The sequence below is a fragment of the Pelobates fuscus genome, chromosome 2 (assembly GCF_036172605.1).
Source record: "Pelobates fuscus isolate aPelFus1 chromosome 2, aPelFus1.pri, whole genome shotgun sequence".
Taxonomy (NCBI): Eukaryota; Metazoa; Chordata; class Amphibia; order Anura; family Pelobatidae; genus Pelobates; species Pelobates fuscus.
The window spans coordinates 11245956-11266228 of record NC_086318.1 but is presented as its reverse complement, the minus strand read 5'-3'; the positions used below and the strand labels follow the sequence as shown (position 1 = coordinate 11266228).

Genomic DNA, 20273 nt, shown 5'->3' with positions numbered 1-20273 from the left:
AGTGTTTTTAGACGGCCATAATAAAGCCTGTCCGCTCACCAGCACATAGTATATAAGCCAGGGAAAGTCTCGAAGGGACTCCTGTGAAGACGAGCAGAACTCCATTCCCTGCAGCCCTTACATCCTGGAAGCTGAGGTGCCTTCGCACGGACGAAGACTGAGGATGACGGCGAAAGATGTGTTTTTGATAGTGTTTATTTATGTGTGTTTTTATATTCAGGAAGGTAGAGGTACCGACACTCCTAGCTGTGAGGTATGCATTAAGACTACGAGAACAGGTAACCATATTTCCCAAACCCTAATTTGGCATTCACAATACGAGTGTAAAGGAGATGTATCGAGATGTAGATACCTAAATATAGACTATAGTGTGTGCCATTTAGGAGTAGGAGAACCTAAGTGCTTCAGTCCGGAGTATCAACCTCGTACAATTTGGGGACCCTAATTAATAAGACGGTGTTAGAATCCGTACATTCTTCGGGTGTTCTGCTATTTGATGCGTGTAAAGCGATATCGAGTGGTAGAAAGCCGTGGAATGTATGTGGGGATCTTAGATGGGAGAGGACGTATGGGTCTAATGATAAATATATTTGTCCCAGTAGTAAAAATAAATATGTGAGTCCTAGATGCCCAAATAAAGACTATAACTTTTGCCCATATTGGTCTTGTGTGGGGTGGGCGACTTGGGGACAGACAGTAGACAAAGACATGATAGTGACTAAGTTGCCTACCAGCCCATATTGTAAGTCTATGGAATGTAATCCCATCCATATACTTATAAATAACCCCGATAAGTTCTTAGACAAATTGTCAGGGTACCTGAGGCCTCTACCTCTGAGAGAGGTAGAGACTTAGAAGTTTATCCGTCCGGACGGCATGTCTCCTCGGCCCCTCGCGGTTCACTCGGTCTTGCTAACGCCGGCCGCGAGGGAGTCACTTCCTTTTATAGCAGGAGGACCGGAGGTCGACGTCATGACGCCAACCCGGAACGTCCTGTCACTCAAATCTCGGGAGACGAATCAGGACTCGCCGGAGGCGTGTCTTCTCTCCCTAGCCAGGATACTTAACAGTGGCTCTCTCATTTACTCATTGCCCTGTCGTGGTTCTAGTCTGCCTAGTCACACAGTGCTCTGTTATTCTCTTGTCTTTTGGTTCTGACCCGGCTTTGGTATTTACTCTCCTGTCTTTCTGTTATCCTTGACCCGGCTTGTCTCTCGCTTACCTGTCTTCTCGTTCCCTCGACCTCGGCTTGTCTCTGACCATTCTATACGTAGTTTTACGTTAAGTCCGGCCATTCTAAGGACCGGTATACGTATCTGCTACTCTTTGTACTCTGCGTGTTGGATCCCTGACCCGATCCTGACATTACGACAGGGCCATGGATCCTGCAGGTACAAATTGTCAGCTTGGTTCTCCTGATCCTAGGTTTGACGCCATGGATCATAGGATGGATCAGATGGCTCTAGCACTACAGGCGCTGCTGTCTCGTCCTATTAATCCACCTGAGGAGATGCGTAATATGTCTGCTTCTTCTGTGGGTTCAGGGCTAGAGGTAGCTACTGTAGGTGCTTCTTCCCGAGTTACCCCACCTGTACGTTATGCTGGTTCTCCTGAGAGGTGTCGTGGCTTTTTGAACCAGATCAGTATTCATTTCGAGCTACAGCCTCGTTCATACCCTACTGATAGGGCAAAAGTGGGATTTATTATTACCTTACTCATTGAGAAAGCTCTGAGATGGGCTAATCCGTTGTGGGAGAATGATAATCCATTAGTCTATAACTATAATGCCTTTGTAGCTGCTTTTAAAAGAACTTTTGATCCCCCTGGCAGGAGGGTCAATGCAGCCAGATTACTGTTGCGCCTTAGACAAGACAACCAAACACTTGTGGATTACGCACTAGAGTTCAGGTCTTTGGCGGCAGAGGTAAAATGGAATGAACAGGCCTATATAGACGTATTCTTAAATGGATTATCTGATGTAATACTTGATGAGGTAGCGACAAGAGAGCTTCCCGAGAACCTGGAGGACTTAATTTCCTTTATCTCTCGTATTGACGAACGTCTAAGGGAGAGACAGAATACTCGAGATAGAACCGGTAAATCTTCCTTTAGACTAGCACCATCATTTCAAATTTCTGAAACCAAAAATCCACAGGTTTCAGAACCTATGCAGTTAGGCCTTACTCGTCTCTCAGAGGAGGAGAGACAGTACAGGAGAAGGGAGGGACTGTGTATGTATTGTGGGGCCAGAGGTCATGTACGTTTGAGCTGTCCCAGTCGTCCGGGAAACGCTCGCACCTAAGTTTCTCTAGAGGACAGACCTTGGGTGTTTCGATTTTGTCCTCTACTCATAACTACAAAGAACATAGACTCCTATTACCGGTCTCTTTAACTTGGGAGAGGGGAACTTTAGAGACTATGGCATTGATAGACTCCGGCGCTGCTGAGAGTTTTATCGACCAAAAGTTTCTCACCAAACACACTATCCCATCCCAGTTAAGGAAGACACCCTTGGCTGTTGAAGCCATTGATGGTAGACCTTTAGTTGAGCCTGTGATTTTCCGGGAGACCACACCTCTTTACTTAACTACTGGTATTCTACACAAGGAGGAAATATCCCTACTACTCATTTCATCTCCTTCTGTTCCCATAGTCCTGGGATACTCCTGGCTTAAGAGACATAACCCCGTTATAGATTGGAGATCAGGGGAAATAGTTTCGTGGGGTCAGGATTGTCAAGAGAATTGTTTAAAGAAAGTGTCACCTCTTTGTAGTGTCAACTCACTTAATAACGCTACCGACTCTACCAAAGTACAGATACCGTCCTTGTATCAAGATTTAAAGGCAGTATTTGACAAAGGAAAGGCTGATACCTTACCACCACATAGGCCTTTTGATTGCAAAATTAATTTACTTTCTGGTACCATGCCCCCCAGGGGTCATGTATACCCTTTGTCTACGAATGAAAACTTAGTTCTAGAGGAGTATATTCGTGAAAACCTAGACAAGGGGTTCATTAGAAGATCCTCCTCTCCTGCTGGGGCTGGATTTTTTTTTGTTAAAAAGAAGGATGGCTCTTTAAGACCCTGCATTGACTACCGAGGTCTTAACAAGATAACCATCAGAAATGTATATCCGATTCCCTTGATCACCGAGCTTTTTGATCGATTAAAAAGTTCTAAGATTTTCACTAAGTTAGACCTTAGAGGTGCTTATAATTTGGTGAGAATTCACGACGGAGACGAGTGGAAAACTGCATTCAATACTCGATATGGGCACTATGAGTATACTGTAATGCCTTTTGGTCTCTGCAATGCCCCGGCGGTATTTCAGGACCTTATTAATGAGGTTCTTAGGGAGTTTCAAGATGACTGTGTGATTGTATACCTTGATGATATACTTATACATTCCAGGGATATTGAAACTCACCACGGACAAGTCAGAAGGGTTTTACACAAACTTCTTCAGCATGGCTTATACTGCAAACTAGAGAAATGCAGCTTTGACCAATCCCAAACTACCTTTCTTGGTTATGTGATTTCTGGGGAGGGGTTTGAAATGGATCCGGAGAAGCTCCAATCCATATTAGATTGGCCTTTACCTAAGGGTCTCAAGGCTATCCAGAGATTTATTGGTTTCTCCAATTACTACAGACGTTTCATTAAGGGATACTCCTCTATCATTGCTCCCATCACCAATATGACCAAACAAGGGGCTGATACTAAGAATTGGTCTACTGAAGCACTTCTGGCTTTTAAGACACTCAAGGAGCTGTTTGCTTCCGCACCAATTTTAGTTCACCCTGATACTACACTACCTTTCCTACTCGAAGTTGACGCTTCTGAGACAGGTATAGGTGCTGTTCTGTCCCAAAGGTTGGGTGTTGATAAACCATTACATCCTTGTGGATACTTTTACAAAAAATTGTCAGGTACTGAAAGCAGATATGACATTGGTGACAGGGAACTACTAGCGGTTATAATGGCCTTGAAGGAGTGGAGACATTTGTTGGAGGGTACTTTACATCCTGTTACGATTTTGACAGATCATAAAAACTTATTCTAGGGGGGCGGGGCCTGACCGGGGAGCTGAACAGACACGTTTACTGAGAGCTCCTGAGCCTGATCCCGGTTTTAAGCAAAAATCAGGGGGTAATCTACAATTTCTGCACCCCAGTTCACCCTGCCTTGTCACACAGGAGCAGGGGTACCGGGAGACACCTTGATCGACTACATGCCCGCTGTGATGCTGAACCGGAGGGCCGAGGCCTACAACTCGCAGAGCTGGAGAGAGGCGGCCGCTCTCCCAGCTCACCGATCCTCACAGCACCCGCAGTATCGGACCTCCCTCCCCCCCCCAAGACCGGCGGGGGTTATCCCGGTCCCCATCGACACGTGCCATCAGCCCACAAACGAAGCAAAAACCGACGGCACTCCACAACAGGCCCCGCACCAGCAGGCTGTGAACCGCAAAATGGCGACCACAATCCTCAACACGGAGCCTGCAGAAACTCAGCCCCTTCATGTACGCCTAGATGCTCTGCTGAATAGTTTTTGGGAAAAACTGGAGCAGCGGCGTTTACACCAAACCCCCAACCAACCTGCAGTAGTGGGGAAGCGGGAGACTGCGAGCCGGAGAGGGCAGATCCCGGACATGGCCGCCAATCCTTCAATGGCGGAGTGCCCTTCTAGGCAGAGGCCCGACAGGAGATTCTCTCCAAACCACCGACCACACCGCAGGAGGGTCGCCCGCCGCCGGCGGCGGAGAACCACCAGATCCCTCCACAGCGCCCATACAGGGAAAGACCCGGCCCAGAGAGGTACCCGAGTCTGTGGACACGAGGTGGGGGCCCAACGTAAAGCCTGGAGCTGGGGAGAAGCTTCTCACCGCACTCAATCCCTCTGCACGCTTACCCCACGGCCTGATGTCTACCTCACTACACTGCCGAACAACCGACCATCTATCCGTCCGACACCTGCCTGGATCCTGACCGGCATTGGCTGAATGCTACCAAGACGGTTCAGCTACCTTGATGGACTGGCACTGTGCTGGACATTCCTACCTAACGATCTGAGCAGCTGCTCTAGCCCTCAAACGCCATGCACCATAATTTGAGTTTTAGGTCCTTTTCTTTTACTGATCGGATGAAGGCAACTGGCAAAGCCCTACCACGTACCCTCCTGTTGCCAGGCATGTGGACTGCTATACAACTGAACTCAATACCCGGTATCTGAAAAGCTACTTTGCCTAGTTTGACACACCGAGCAGTACTGGGTACTTATGCAACTTGAAGCATGTTTAAGCCACATAAACTGCAGTAATCACAGCCATAGTATAACCTTGATAACCATGCATGATAGTACAGGGCACTGTTTTACATCACTTAATTACTCACTTGATACTTTGCTTATGATTAGCAAGATTAAGACAAATAAGCCATTCTGTTTCCAATCGTATTGTTTATTCCACTAATATAACATGAGGCAGTCCGACATAGGAGATGTTGTCACGTGTTACCGTTAGGCCTGTATTTTCTTTACGTTACTCAGCTTTACGAAATCTTAAATAACTAAAAACCTGTCTAGCTTGCATAGAACTTCTGTTGTCACATCTATATAACTACACTACATAAAAAAAAAAAAATAATTAGGCATTGAAAATCTGGAAATGTACTCTAACTATGTGTATTGTTGTACCAACCCTATAATGTAACTCGCTGAAACGTTTCCCCCGTCTTCTCTTTTGTACCCCATACTGTATGCCTTAATAAAAATCAGATTGACAAAAAAAAAAAAAAAAAAAACTTATCCTATATTGGAGAGGCTAAACGACTATCATCTAGACAGGCTCGTTGGTCCATATTTCTCACTCACTTCAACTACGTACTCACATATAGGCCAGGTTCTAAGAATTCTAAAGCCGATGCCTTATCTCGCCAATATGAACCTGCTGCCGTATCTGAGCCGGTTTTGTCCTCTATAGTACCCAAGTGTAACATTATCGCTAACACTACTCTCAAAGTCCATTCTCCGCTACTTGATCAGATAAGGAGCTTGCAGCATCTGGCACCTAGACTGATTCCGGCTTCCAGACTTTTCGTTCCTCCTGAACTCCAATTGGAGCTCTTACAGTGTCTTCACGAGAGTAAGGTGGCTGGTCATCCGGGTGTTCGCAAGACGTATTCTTTGATCTCCAAGGATTTCTGGTGGCCTTCGTTACGGAAGGATATTAAGGATTTTATCGGAGTTTGTGAGGTCTGTACTAAGACTAAACTACCGCATTCGCTTCCTTGTGGCCTTCTACAACCTCTGGAAATTCCTGACAAACCTTGGTCCTGTGTGGCAATGGACTTTATTGTGGATTTGCCTATTTCTAAAAGGCACACTGTTATCCTCACCGTAGTCGATAGGTTTACCAAGATGGCACATTTCGTACCTTTGCCTAAACTCCCGACTTCTCCTGAATTGGCGGAGATCTTTGCTAAAGAGATTTTTCGCTTGCATGGGATTCCTTCGGAGATCACTTCTGATAGAGGCTCCCAATTTGTTTCACGTTTTTGGAGAGCCTTCTGTTCTCAATTAGGCATCAAATTGAATTTTTCGTCCGCCTATCATCCTCAGTCTAACGGAGCTGCCGAACGAACCAACCAGAAGATTGAGCAATACTTACGTTGTTTTGTTTCCGAACACCAGGACGATTGGGTCGGTTTGATTCCTTGGCCGGAGTTTGCGCACAACAATCTCGTTTGTGACTCTACGCATTCAAGCCCCTTCTTCATGAACTATGGCTTTCATCCATCTATTCTTCCCTCGGTTTCTCCTTCCCAAGGAGTGCCGTCGGTTGATGTCCATGTGGCCAATTTGAGGAAGTTGTGGGACCAGACTCGACAGATTCTTCTACACAATTCTATACTGGTTAAGAAACATGCTGACAAACGTAGAAGGGCGGCTCCGAATTTTGTTCCAGGCGATAGAGTTTGGTTGAGTACAAGGAATATTCGCCTTAAAGTTCCTTCCATGAAATTCGCTCCTCGTTATATTGGTCCCTACAGGATCTTGACTCGAATTAACCCAGTGGCGTATCGTCTAGCTCTCCCAGCTACTTTACGCATCCCGAACTCCTTTCACGTGTCATTGCTGAAACCTCTAATCTGTAACAGATTCTCCTCCACAATCGCCCCTCCGCGCCCTGTTCAGGTGGAGGGTCAGGAGGAGTATGAGGTTAACTCCATTATTGATTCTCGTGTCTCCCGGGGGAGAGTACAATATTTGGTTGACTGGAAGGGTTATGGTCCTGAGGAGAGGAGTTGGGTACCACAAGAGGATGTTCATGCTCCTCGCCTTCGCAGGGCATTTCACTCCCGCTTTCCATCTCGCCCCGGCTCCTTCCGCCCGGTGGGCGTATCTGAGAGGGGGGGTACTGTCAGGGTACCTGAGGCCTCTACCTCTGAGAGAGGTAGAGACTTAGAAGTTTATCCGTCCGGACGGCATGTCTCCTCGGCCCCTCGCGGTTCACTCGGTCTTGCTAACGCCGGCCGCGAGGGAGTCACTTCCTTTTATAGCAGGAGGACCGGAGGTCGACGTCATGACACCAACCCGGAACGTCCTGTCACTCAAATCTCGGGAGACGAATCAGGACTCGCCGGAGGCGTGTCTTCTCTCCCTAGCCAGGATACTTAACAGTGGCTCTCTCATTTACTCATTGCCCTGTCGTGGTTCTAGTCTGCCTAGTCACACAGTGCTCTGTTATTCTCTTGTCTTTTGGTTCTGACCCGGCTTTGGTATTTACTCTCCTGTCTTTCTGTTATCCTTGACCCGGCTTGTCTCTCGCTTACCTGTCTTCTCGTTCCCTCGACCTCGGCTTGTCTCTGACCATTCTATACGTAGTTTTACGTTAAGTCCGGCCATTCTAAGGACCGGTATACGTATCTGCTACTCTTTGTACTCTGCGTGTTGGATCCCTGACCCGATCCTGACACAAATATGGCAATTTATTTGGGTTTCAAATATACGGGACGGGTTTAGATCCTGGGACAGTATTGTTTATAGGGATAGAGACTGATACGGTATCCTCCCAAACTCATCAAGTATACCATTCCTTTTATGAAGAGATGAGTATAGATAATAAGATCCCCCATAATGCTAAAAACCTGTTTATTGATTTAGCCGAAAGTATTGCCGGTAGTCTTGATGTTACCAACTGCTATGTGTGTGGAGGTACTAACATGGGAGACCAATGGCCTTGGGAAGCAAAGGAGGTAATGTCCAGTTCTGAGGCAGTTGACCAACTAATATCTACACAAGCCGATTATCATATGAGTGTTAGAGGTAAATCTGAGTGGAGATTAAAGACCTCCATCATAGGTTATGTTTGCATAGCAAGGAAAGGAATAATGTATAACACTTCTGTAGGAGAATTAACTTGTCTAGGGCAAAAAGCTTATGATGATGATACAAAGAATACAACTTGGTGGTCGGCTTCAAATGTCTCAGAACCATCTAACCCGTTTGCTAGATACGCCAATTTAAAGGATGTGTGGTTTGATTTATCCATCACATCTACCTGGAGAGCCCCAGCAAATTTGTACTGGATCTGTGGTAAGAAAGCCTATTCGGAGTTGCCACAGGACTGGGAAGGGGCATGTGTGTTGGGTATGCTCAAACCATCCTTCTTCTTGTTACCTATTGAAACAGGTGAGACTTTAGGTGTTAAAGTGTATGATGTGAATCATAGGAAGAAAAGGGGGCCCATAGAGATAGGCGCCTGGGAAGATGATGAATGGCCTCCCCAGCGTATTATAGATTATTATGGGCCAGCCACGTGGGCAGAAGATGGTACCTTTGGTTATAGAACCCCTATTTATATGCTCAACCGAATTATAAGATTACAGGCGGTGGTTGAGATTATCACCAACGAGACATCACAAGCGCTCAATCTTCTAGCAAAGCATAACACCAGGATGAGGACAGCAGTCTACCAAAATAGATTAGCCTTGGATTACCTTTTGGCAGTAGAGGGAGGTGTATGTGGGAAGTTTAACCTGAGCAATTGCTGTCTTCAAATAGATGACGAAGGGCAAGCAATAGCTGAGCTTACTAGCCATATGGTTAAACTAGCGCATGTGCCTACTCAGGTATGGAAAGGGTACAATCCAAGTAGTTGGTTTGGTAGCTGGTATGAGTGGTTTGGAGGGCTTAAGGCAGTGGTAGGTGGAGTCCTACTGATTTTAATGTTGTGTCTACTCCTGCCGTGTCTTATACCCTTAGTAGTTAGGTCTGTGCAAAGCCTGATAGAAAATATAGCAGAGAGGAAGGCTGCTGCACAGATAATGGCGATTTATAAGTATAAGGCTCTAGATCAGGGAGAACCAATGCAGGAAGATGAGTGTTAAAAGATTCACATCATAAGATAAGTCTGGTCTGGTTCAAGGTAACTTGCGGTGTATGCAAACCAAGGTTAAGTGATGCCTCAAGTAATTGTGAAATATCAAGAGGCATCAAAGGGGGGAATGTGGTGGAATCTCGGTAAAAATAAATTTAGTAGGCCGAGATTACCACGTGGCATGTGTACGTGCATATGCTGACGTATCGATCAGTTGGTTGCACGAGGCAAGATACGATCAGTAGTGTACGGAGCATGTGCAAGAATACAGGATGTAGTATTCCCCTCCTCCATTGTGCTGGACAAGCCATGCGGTCAAGCAGGAAGTTAATTCTTATTTGTATTGATTGGTCAAGAGAATGTGCGGGTGGAGCTTAATATGGGAGGAGTTATGTGCCTATATAAGGAGCCTGCACTATTGTCCGGGACTCAGAACATGTGGTATTTTGGTGACGCTAGTCCCTCTGAGTCCCGATCGGTGATCCAATAAAGAATCTCTTCCTTCCTGAAGAAACCTGTGTCCATCTCTCTGTGCTTCGCTTCCGTCAGTTTCTCCGGTATCAATGTCAGACTGTCATTACGGATGTATAGCCATTCTCTCGGCATATACACACAGGAAAACTTTTTATAGACCTGGTTAGCTGTGACTAACAGGCTGCAACAAATACAAAGAACCGAAAAGAGGGCTGTGCGATGTTATACCTTCATTGCTAAACAGACTTTGTGGCCTATTAAATATCTTATTATTTCAGCAAACGTAGATAAATGATAAACCTAGGATATTTTCAACTCCTGCATTGAAACACAGTAAATATATATATATTAAACTATTCTATGCCATTATCACAATTCCTTGCTTACTGTAGTGAACATAATGCCAGGTGTTCTGCGGCTCTGTTTCGCAATAGTTTGCGACTTACCCGAAGGCCTGCGGTCAATCCCGGCCTTTCAAAAAAACGCAGTGTTTACATTGCTGCGTTGGCACACCCCCAGTAGCAGTCACTCAGGTGGCACTGAACTTTCCCCATAGAGATACATTGATTCATGCATGCGCAGTCCATGTGCAATAGCCACCCAATGCTTTCCTATGGCTTGACTGACTGACCTTGACTGATATTCTAAAGATTGCAAGGACAGACACCAAAGGGGGTAATACTATAAACACTATTGTGATTCCAGGTGCAGAATCTGTCTGTCCTCTTCCTCCTGCTTTCTTATTGGAGCCTAACAACAACCGGATTTACACCGAATGAAATAGGAAATATAAACGATTATATCACCAGGACCTTTACGTAAGGATGTATTTATTTTAATCACAATGCAGGAACTGGGTAGTGAATGTGGTATTTAAACATTGTTGATTGCTATTGGAAAACATTTGTGCAGAGCTATTGCCACCGTGGTACTCTGATCAGCCACAACATTAAAACCTTCCACTTGAAGCTCCAATAAACATCTGTATTCTCTCGACAGACGCATCGTCGCCATATGCGCAGGTGGAAATAAACCCTTACATGAAAACCCACCCAAGAAAACATGGACACTAATGGGTTTATGGTTTAAATATGTCCACAGCTTTAATGTTAATAATAAATAACAGACATAATAATAAAGTCATCCCACATGTCATAAGAGGCAACGACCCATATCTGTAAACAAAACATGAACAATATAGCAAACAATAAATAAAAAACATGAACAATATAGCAAACAATAAATAAAAAACATGAACAATATAGCAAACAATAAATAAAAAACATGAACAATATAGCAAACAATAAATAAAAAACATGAACAATATAGCAAACAATAAATAAAAAACATGAACAATATAGCAAACAATAAATAAAAAACATGAACAATATAGCAAACAATAAATAAAAAACATGAACAATATAGCAAACAATAAATAAAAAACATGAACAATATAGCAAACAATAAATAAAAAACATGAACAATATAGCAAACAATAAATAAAAAACATGAACAATATAGCAAACAATAAATAAAAAACATGAACAATATAGCAAACAATAAATAAAAAACATGAACAATATAGCAAACAATAAATAAAAAACATGAACAATATAGCAAACAATAAATAAAAAACATGAACAATATAGCAAACAATAAATAAAAAACATGAACAATATAGCAAACAATAAATAAAAAACATGAACAATATAGCAAACAATAAATAAAAAACATGAACAATATAGCAAACAATAAATAAAAAACATGAACAATATAGCAAACAATAAATAAAAAACATGAACAATATAGCAAACAATAAATAAAAAACATGAACAATATAGCAAACAATAAATAAAAAACATGAACAATATAGCAAACAATAAATAAAAAACATGAACAATATAGCAAACAATAAATAAAAAACATGAACAATATAGCAAACAATAAATAAAAAACATGAACAATATAGCAAACAATAAATAAAAAACATGAACAATATAGCAAACAATAAATAAAAAACATGAACAATATAGCAAACAATAAATAAAAAACATGAACAATATAGCAAACAATAAATAAAAAACATGAACAATATAGCAAACAATAAATAAATAACATGAACAATATAGCAAACAATAAATAAATAACATGAACAATATAGCAAACAATAAATAAAAAACATGAACAATATAGCAAACAATAAATAACATCATAATAAAGAAAGTGTCAACAATTGTACTTAAATAACCATGGTAGGGGTATACCCAGATACCCCTACATCCAGCAGGTTCTGAGCCCCCGACAGACTCGAAACTTATACACAACATTGCTAATCCACCTTCCTAACCAGCCACATCATCTACCCTGTTCTTATATGAACTACAAAAAGGACCCTTTCCTCCCTGGCTAAAACTGCATGGACTCCTAGCCATAGGGAGGGACAAACTAAACCAGGTAAGTTAATTAAAACTGAACAATTACAGATTACGGATTACGGATTACGGATTACGGATTACGGATTACGGATTACGGATTGGTGCTCTGGATAAATATTATATTCACACATTCCGTTTTCGGTTTGTCCAAAATACCTTTGTGTTTTTTTCTTTTCAGTTAGTTCCTAATTTCAATAAATATTTTCGGTTATTTAATAAATTTATAATATCATCTCTGTGGAAATAAATATCAGTAATAAAAGGAGGGATATTGGATATTCTTATGTCTTTGTGTTTGAAGACCAGCTCATTTGTCAGTTGCTGCCCCAGCTTCCTTTACTATACATGATTTAAATAGAATTCTTTCCTAATGCTCATATACACCGCACTCTGTGAGTCTCAATTTACAGTACGTCTTCATTGATATGTACTATGAACTGAGACATTATAGGCACCCAGACCTTTTCAGCTCATTGGAGTGGTCTGGGTGCAGTGCCCCTGTCTCCTTAGCCCTGCAATAATTACAGCTATTGAGAATCTGCAATAATTACCTTGCGTGGTTAACTCTACCTCTAGTGGCTTTCTACAGACAGTCCTTAGTGGATTTTTAGACTGCTAAATGATGTTTGATGTCCTCACGCTTTCAATGAGGACATCCAGCCTAAGCATAAACGCCGTGAGAAAGCATTGATTGAGGACCCGAAAAGAAGAGGAGGAGCCTGCAGGCTAGAGTTCATGCACCATCACCAGACAACCAGGGCTTGCCATCTCCCACCTTCCTGGCCAAACGTAAGAAGGGACGGCAGATATTTAGTTGTTTTTTTTTTCTTTAAAAATAAAATACATATTTTTCTCCTATACAAACACCCCCACACACAATACCTCTCAACAATAGTATGCACCCCTCCAACACACACTGTACCCTTATATACACACTGCACCCCTCACAAACACACACTGCACCCCTCACACACACACTGACTGTACCCCTCACACTGCACCCCTCACACTCACACACTGCACCCCCACACTCACACACTGCACCCCTCACACTCACACTGCACCCCTCACACTCACACTGCACCCCTCACACTCACACCCCTCACACTCACACTGCACCCCTCATTCACACACACTCTACCCCTCACACACACTGCAACCCTCACACACACACATATTGGCACCCTCATGCACACCTCACTCACACACACTGTACCCCTCACATACACTGCAACCCTCCCACACACATATTGCAACCCTCATGCACACTGCACCCCTCACACTCACACAATAGATCCCCCTATAGACACAATATCCATTATACACACACTCCACCACTTACACACACTACATCGCTTGTACACACTGTAACTCCCCTACACACACTAGATGCCCTATGCACAATAGATACCTTATAGGAACACACAGCACCACCTACACACACACTGCATCCCTGACATACACACTCTTGATCACCTATGCACACACTAGAACACACTTTCTATAGCCCTTACACACACACACACATTACATAATCTATATTCTACAGCCCCTATACACACACACTCACTACATTCCCTATACACACACACTCTCTCTCTCTAACTCTCTACAAGCCCTAGCCACACATTTTATATCACAACCACAACATGACTGAAACCTACCTATTTACATAAAACACCACAGTCAGCATTGACCCAACATGCTCACTTTGAGAGGTGCTTGTTGTAACGGATCACTTGGCACCCCAACTGGGTACCTCCATTGAAGGATGCTCCTAGCGCTTACAGAGGGCTCCAAGCGCTCCGCAGACACCACAACCACCACAGACCCCACGAACCGCCACAGCTTGGTTGGGGTCTCGCCGTCTCCTACCCACCCTGGACCTACGACAAGGCTCAAGGTTCCAGTGGGTGAACCTCTCCTCCAAGAGAGTCAAGCAGGAACAAGCTCTTAAAAGAGCTTAGAAGTGATTATCCAAGGGAGCATGCAGAGCATAGCAATCCCTTGTAGTGATATAGCAATTCCCCCAATAAGAGACAGGACTCTAGATTGAGGGTGAAGAAGAACTCATATTTAATGGCAGGTACTCTGCTTTTATGCAATGCTCCCCTGCAAGATGACGCCCACAGGCAATTAGGCATTAACCAACCAGATAATGGTTACATCCCACATATTCCCTCCCCTCTGCTTGGGAGATAATTGAGTTTCTTACTGTATCTACTCAATTATCTCCAAGCTAAAACTTATACATTTTTATAACTCCAAAACTATACATCCAATATTCATAAAAGCCACATATTATTAATCAGCACACTTTACTTACAAACATGTCCAAAATTCAGCCAATTCCATCCAGGGGTTAAAGAGTTAGCTGGAAGTCCTTTATGACCGACCGCAAGCACATTTTCTTGCCCAAAACAGTTCCATGGATTTGGGCTGTGCGGTCGGTCTATTTTACACCGAGAAATTGACTAAGTCCCATTCGAACAAGCGTTCGAATCTTCGAACGGGACTTAGAAGTTATACATTGTGTATCCTGCATATTGAGTTGTGATCGGAGAAGTTATCTATAGTCTATCCTGCATATTGAGTTGTGATCGGAAAAGTTATACATTGTGTATCCTGCATATTGAGCTGTGGTCAGAGAAGTTATACATTGTGTATCCTGCATATTGAGCTGAGATCGGAGAAGTTATCTGTAGCATATTGAGCTGTGATCAGATAAGTTATCTATAGTCTATCCTGCATATTGAGCTGTGATCAGAGAAGTTATACATTGTGTATCCTGCATATTGAGCTGTGATCAGAGAAGTTATACATTGTGTATCCTGCATATTGAGCTGTGATCGGAGAAGTTATACATTGTGTATCCTGCATATTGAGCTGTGATCGGAGAAGTTATACATTGTGTATCCTGCATATTGAGCTGTGATCGGAGAAGTTATACATTGTGTATCCTGCATATTGAGCTGTGATCGGAGAAGTTATACATTGTGTATCCTGCATATTGAGCTGTGATCGGAGAAGTTATACATTGTGTATCCTGCATATTAAGCTGTGATCGGAGAAGTTATACATTGTGTATCCTGCATATTGAGCTGTGATCGGAGAAGTTATACATTGTGTATCCTGCATATTGAGCTGTGATCGGAGAAGTTATACATTGTGTATCCTGCATATTGAGCTGTGATCGGAGAAGTTATACATTGTGTATCCTGCATATTGAGCTGTGATCAGAGAAGTTATACATTGTGTATCCTGCATATTGAGCTGTGATCGGAGAAGTTATACATTGTGTATCCTGCATATTGAGCTGTGATCGGAGAAGTTATACATTGTGTATCCTGCATATTGAGCTGTGATCGGAGAAGTTATACATTGTGTATCCTGCATATTGAGCTGTGATCGGAGAAGTTATACATTGTGTATCCTGCATATTGAGCTGTGATCGGAGAAGTTATACATTGTGTATCCTGCGTATTGAGCTGTGATCGGAGAAGTTATACATTGTGTATCCTGCATATTGAGCTGTGATCAGATAAGTTATACATTGTGTATCCTGCATATTGAGCTGTGATCGGAGAAGTTATACATTGTGTATCCTGCATATTGAGCTGTGATCGGAGAAGTTATACATTGTGTATCCTGCTTATTGACGGGCCATCAGTGGTTAATGTGATGTTTGGTCTATAGCATTTCTAATGTCTGTTAATAATCAGTATGACTTTATTCCTGGTCTCTAAATTATAATACAAAGAGCTGTAATCACAGATTTTACAGATTGAAACTTTATTGAAATCTGAGGACAATAAGTGACATTTACTTTTTTTTTAATGTTTTTTAATTTATCATTCTGTGCAACTGTTATTTATATTTTCTAATCTCTCTTTATCGCAATGCAGAATTAATAACCAATTCGCCTGTGTGATCAAGTTCACGGAGACTGAATGTGGAGATTTGACTGCGGACACTATAAGGAATGCTCTGGAAAATGATAAGAATCGAATTAACATATATGACATCATAAATGGCGTAATACATGAGGGAGAAAGAATGGTAATGGCTTCTTTTTTCCGACGGCCCGATGGAAGTGGAGATCATGCAGAGCACCGTCTTCTGACTCCCGTTAATAATTCCCCAGTTCTACAACTACTGAACAGAGCTCCCCCTGCTGGATGTGTAATATTCTTCTCTAAATATTCACCATGCTACAATTATTGCACTGTACCCAATGGGCCTCTCAGTATTATAACAAAGCTAAACCAGTTTAATAAGGTTACAGATATAAACAATAAAGCTTTTGTCTTCAATAATATATACAACAAAGAATTAAATATTGATGCCCAGTTACAAAGAGAGCGATTCAAAGCAATTAATGATCACATGCTTCTGTATCGCTGCCCCAACCAGAACTGCATCCAGTGCTTTCCAAATAATAACTTTAATGCAAACTGTGTAAATTAACCCAATTCATAATCTGTAACCAAACAGAGGGCTGTGTCCCGGACAGTATCATGTTATTTCTTTATGTCTGTAACACACAAATCAATATGGAACTGGCTTTTACTGGGCAGACTGACAGTAATCTACCCCCCACCCCTTACAACAATAACAAAGTTCACATGTATAACAGATAAACGTATTATCCTTGCTACTTCTACCGCTGGGCACAGAGAACCCCAAATACCTTTATTCAAGTCAGACTCATGTGGCATCCTGCCATAGTTACATCAGCGGCAGACCTGGGAGGGGAGGGGGGCATTAGTGCAAATCCATGCCAAAAAAAGTCAGGGGCATTTATGTCTAACCAGGAGCAGGGGCTGAGTGAATGACCACCTCATATGGCTTCTGATCTACCCCCTTAACTCTATCAGTTTGAGCCTCGTCTGGGCACCATAACAGTTTCATCCAAATGAATTTTATGGTGCCAGGAGGTCCTTGGCACTGGCTTACACACTGTTACAATGTTCAGTCTGCGTCAGTCAAACATTTTAAGGTGGAGCTGGTTCCAATGGGCCTTCAGCAAAGATGGATCCTGAATCTGTGCCTAGTTTGACCAACTGTTCAGTCTGCCACCCAGAACCTGTTCCTTTATTTTCAGTATATTTTCATAATATATACATTTCCACGCGCACATGATTTCACATGATATGGGACGTTGCTTTTTCTGGATAATTTGCTTCTTGGGAAAAAAGAAAACATTTCTCTCTGCTTCTTCTTTTACAATAAAAGCATTCATTTAAAAGCATATTGGTTTTGGATTTACGTTCATTCTTTGTGGGTGTAATGTAGTGGGTGAGAAAGGTAACACGTGGCATTCAAAATGAATTTCAAACTTAAGTCAAACTAGAAGTATACAGTAAAAACAAAGAAAGGTTGCGCCAAAATTGAAAATAAAATAAATCAATAAAAGATAAACGATAATAATAATAATAAAAAATATAAAATAATAAAAATAATAATAGATAGGTTCCAATGAGTATCAGGAGATCAGATGATTCTAGTCTCTAATTCCACTGTGGGGGTGAATTCTCTTGTTGTAGTAGTTCACACCGTCTCGTGATATGGAAAACACAAGAAGAGAGGACCAATCGTGCAGAGTGTTTACAGTTACTATAGCAGTATTAAAACATAAGTATTACACTCACATTTAGATGAGCTATAGCCAGCTCAGGGTTTGTAGGCATATAGCGGAATAATCCCCGCTTACAGGATGTGTTGGTGCTTGTCCTCCAGGGGTTTTGTCCAGCTCTCAGAAGAAGGAGATAAAGACAGCAGATAGTGCTCTCTGATGGTGTTATTGGGGTAGTGAATAAAATAAAATAAAATATACTCACAAGAAAAGTGCAGGTCGCAGTGCACTTTAAAGGTAGCGTTAGTGGTATAATCCCCACTTCAGGATATGTAGAATAAAAATGCCAGGAAAATAGTTGAAATAATAAAAATTATAATAGTGTGTAAAAAATGATAATGGTACAATATCTAACCAAAAAATCATTTATTTTATAAATAACACAATATAAATAACCATAACGCGTTTCACCGCTGGGGCTTTATCAAAATGGTATAATATATAACCTGGCACATGAATAGTATATATAGGTACACTAGTACTTTAAAAAATGGCGCCAACATGACATCATTGCTTGGTAGCCAATCAAAATCATACATTGTACATTTAAAAAATAACGGATTTAAAACTGAAATTAAAACTTTAACCAAAGGTATGTATCTTTAATAGACCGTGTCTTAAGCTTATCAAAAAAGTTTTACTTAAAAACGAGGTTTTAAACCTTCAATACGATAGATTTTAAAATTGGCGCGTCACGTGACTCGCACAGCACCATGGGGAATGTAGTGCGTGAGTCACGTGATCGGCCTATGCAGAGTGGGGAGGTCTTATATATTAATGCTGACGTCCTGATAGTGGGCGGCATGCATTGCATGAGGGGCGGATCTTAAAACAGCACGTGACCCGTGGCCAATAGGAAGATGGTACACGGGTCACGTGATCGGCAGATCGGCGAAAGGGCGCATGGGAGATGTAGTATTGCGCGCCCTTTCGTCTATAGATCATTTTTAACTGATAACCCCCATGGAAGCAAAATGAGGGAATAAAAATATACTGACATGATATATAAGTATAGGGATATGATTAAGAAAAACAGAGTTGTAACGGATCGCCTGGCACCCCGACTGGGTACCTCCGTTAATGGATGCTCCTAGCGTTTCCTGAGGACTCCAAGCACTGCAGCAGACACCACAACCACCGAATCAGAGAAGCGTATAAATCCTCTCAAGCATATGAATGCTGTAGACAGTTGAATAGGAAACCATACGAATAGGTTTACACTCCTAGCAGTCAAACTGGAACAGCATACAATAAATCCTCCCCCAATAATGAGACGACACTTCACTTTGAGGGTTAAGCAGGAACTCTGGACTGGCACATCCAGCCTGGCTTTTATTTCCATCTCACACATATAAGACCGCCCACAGGGGAGGTGTAAAATATCCAATAGCATCACGGGTGCAACCCACACATCCCCTCCCCTTAGTGTGACACATAATCCTATTATTCATACAGTTTAAAATATACTTTTTACACAATATTTATAACTTCAAAACCATACATCACATTCACATAAAATTACATATCCACAATCAATCCATTCAGGGGAACAACATATTAAAAAATGGCATGGATCAGACCAGGGGTTCAAAAGTTAGTAAAGTATCTTTTAAAACCCCTAGCTTTCCAGCTCAGACCGGTTTTACAGAGCCTTCTCTCCTGGAGAAGTAATCCAATTACCTCCCAGCACAGAGACAGACTCCATTGAGCACATGGAGACACAAAGACAGTAAAACACTTTAAAATACATAAATTCACATTTTACACATAACACACAGACATTTCACATATCCCCAGATAGCTGGGATCTGAGCGCACAAAACTACCGATTAGCGCGCAGATCCTATTCACACAGTTCACTTGCCATGGAGCTGAAGTCTCTAACTACACGAATGGGCTCCATGGCATAGCTATCTGGGTTAACACATTCACATAAAGTCTGGTCCATAGTCCAAAGGCAAGAGGCGGGCAAGCAGCCCCCTCCAAGGACACGTGGCGAGGTCGGTTTCGCCACAAGAGTAAATAAATTAATATAACATACACTGTCAGGTTGGGCACATCATATATAATACACTTAAAAGAGAGAGTACAGATAGGGGAATTAAAATGAATATATAACCATCATAAAATATGAAAATAAACATGACATATGTAAACATTTATAAACAAGTAGCAATAGAGATAATTCTAAAAAATTTAAAAAAATGTAAATAAGATAAATAAATAAAAGCAAAGAGACACATCTTATATGAGTATAGGAAAGCTATATGGAGAGTGAACAGTAGTGGAAGCCATATGTATCAGGTTTCCATTAAAGTGCATAAAATAAACACATTTAGACATATATA

At 42.1% G+C, this 20273-nt stretch overlaps 1 protein-coding gene across 1 annotated transcript in view; it reads left to right on the top strand.

Annotated features, from left to right (window-relative positions):
* LOC134585372 (uncharacterized) overlaps positions 1–16818 on the top strand; it is a 36654-nt gene extending 19836 nt beyond the window's left edge. The window contains exons 2-3 of the mRNA XM_063440775.1: positions 10561–10673; positions 16196–16818. Of these exons, the coding sequence (XP_063296845.1) occupies positions 10561–10673; positions 16196–16757 (675 nt within the window). The 3' untranslated portion in view covers positions 16758–16818. The remainder of the gene's footprint in view (positions 1–10560; positions 10674–16195) is intronic.
* The last annotated feature ends 3455 nt before the right edge of the window (positions 16819–20273 follow it).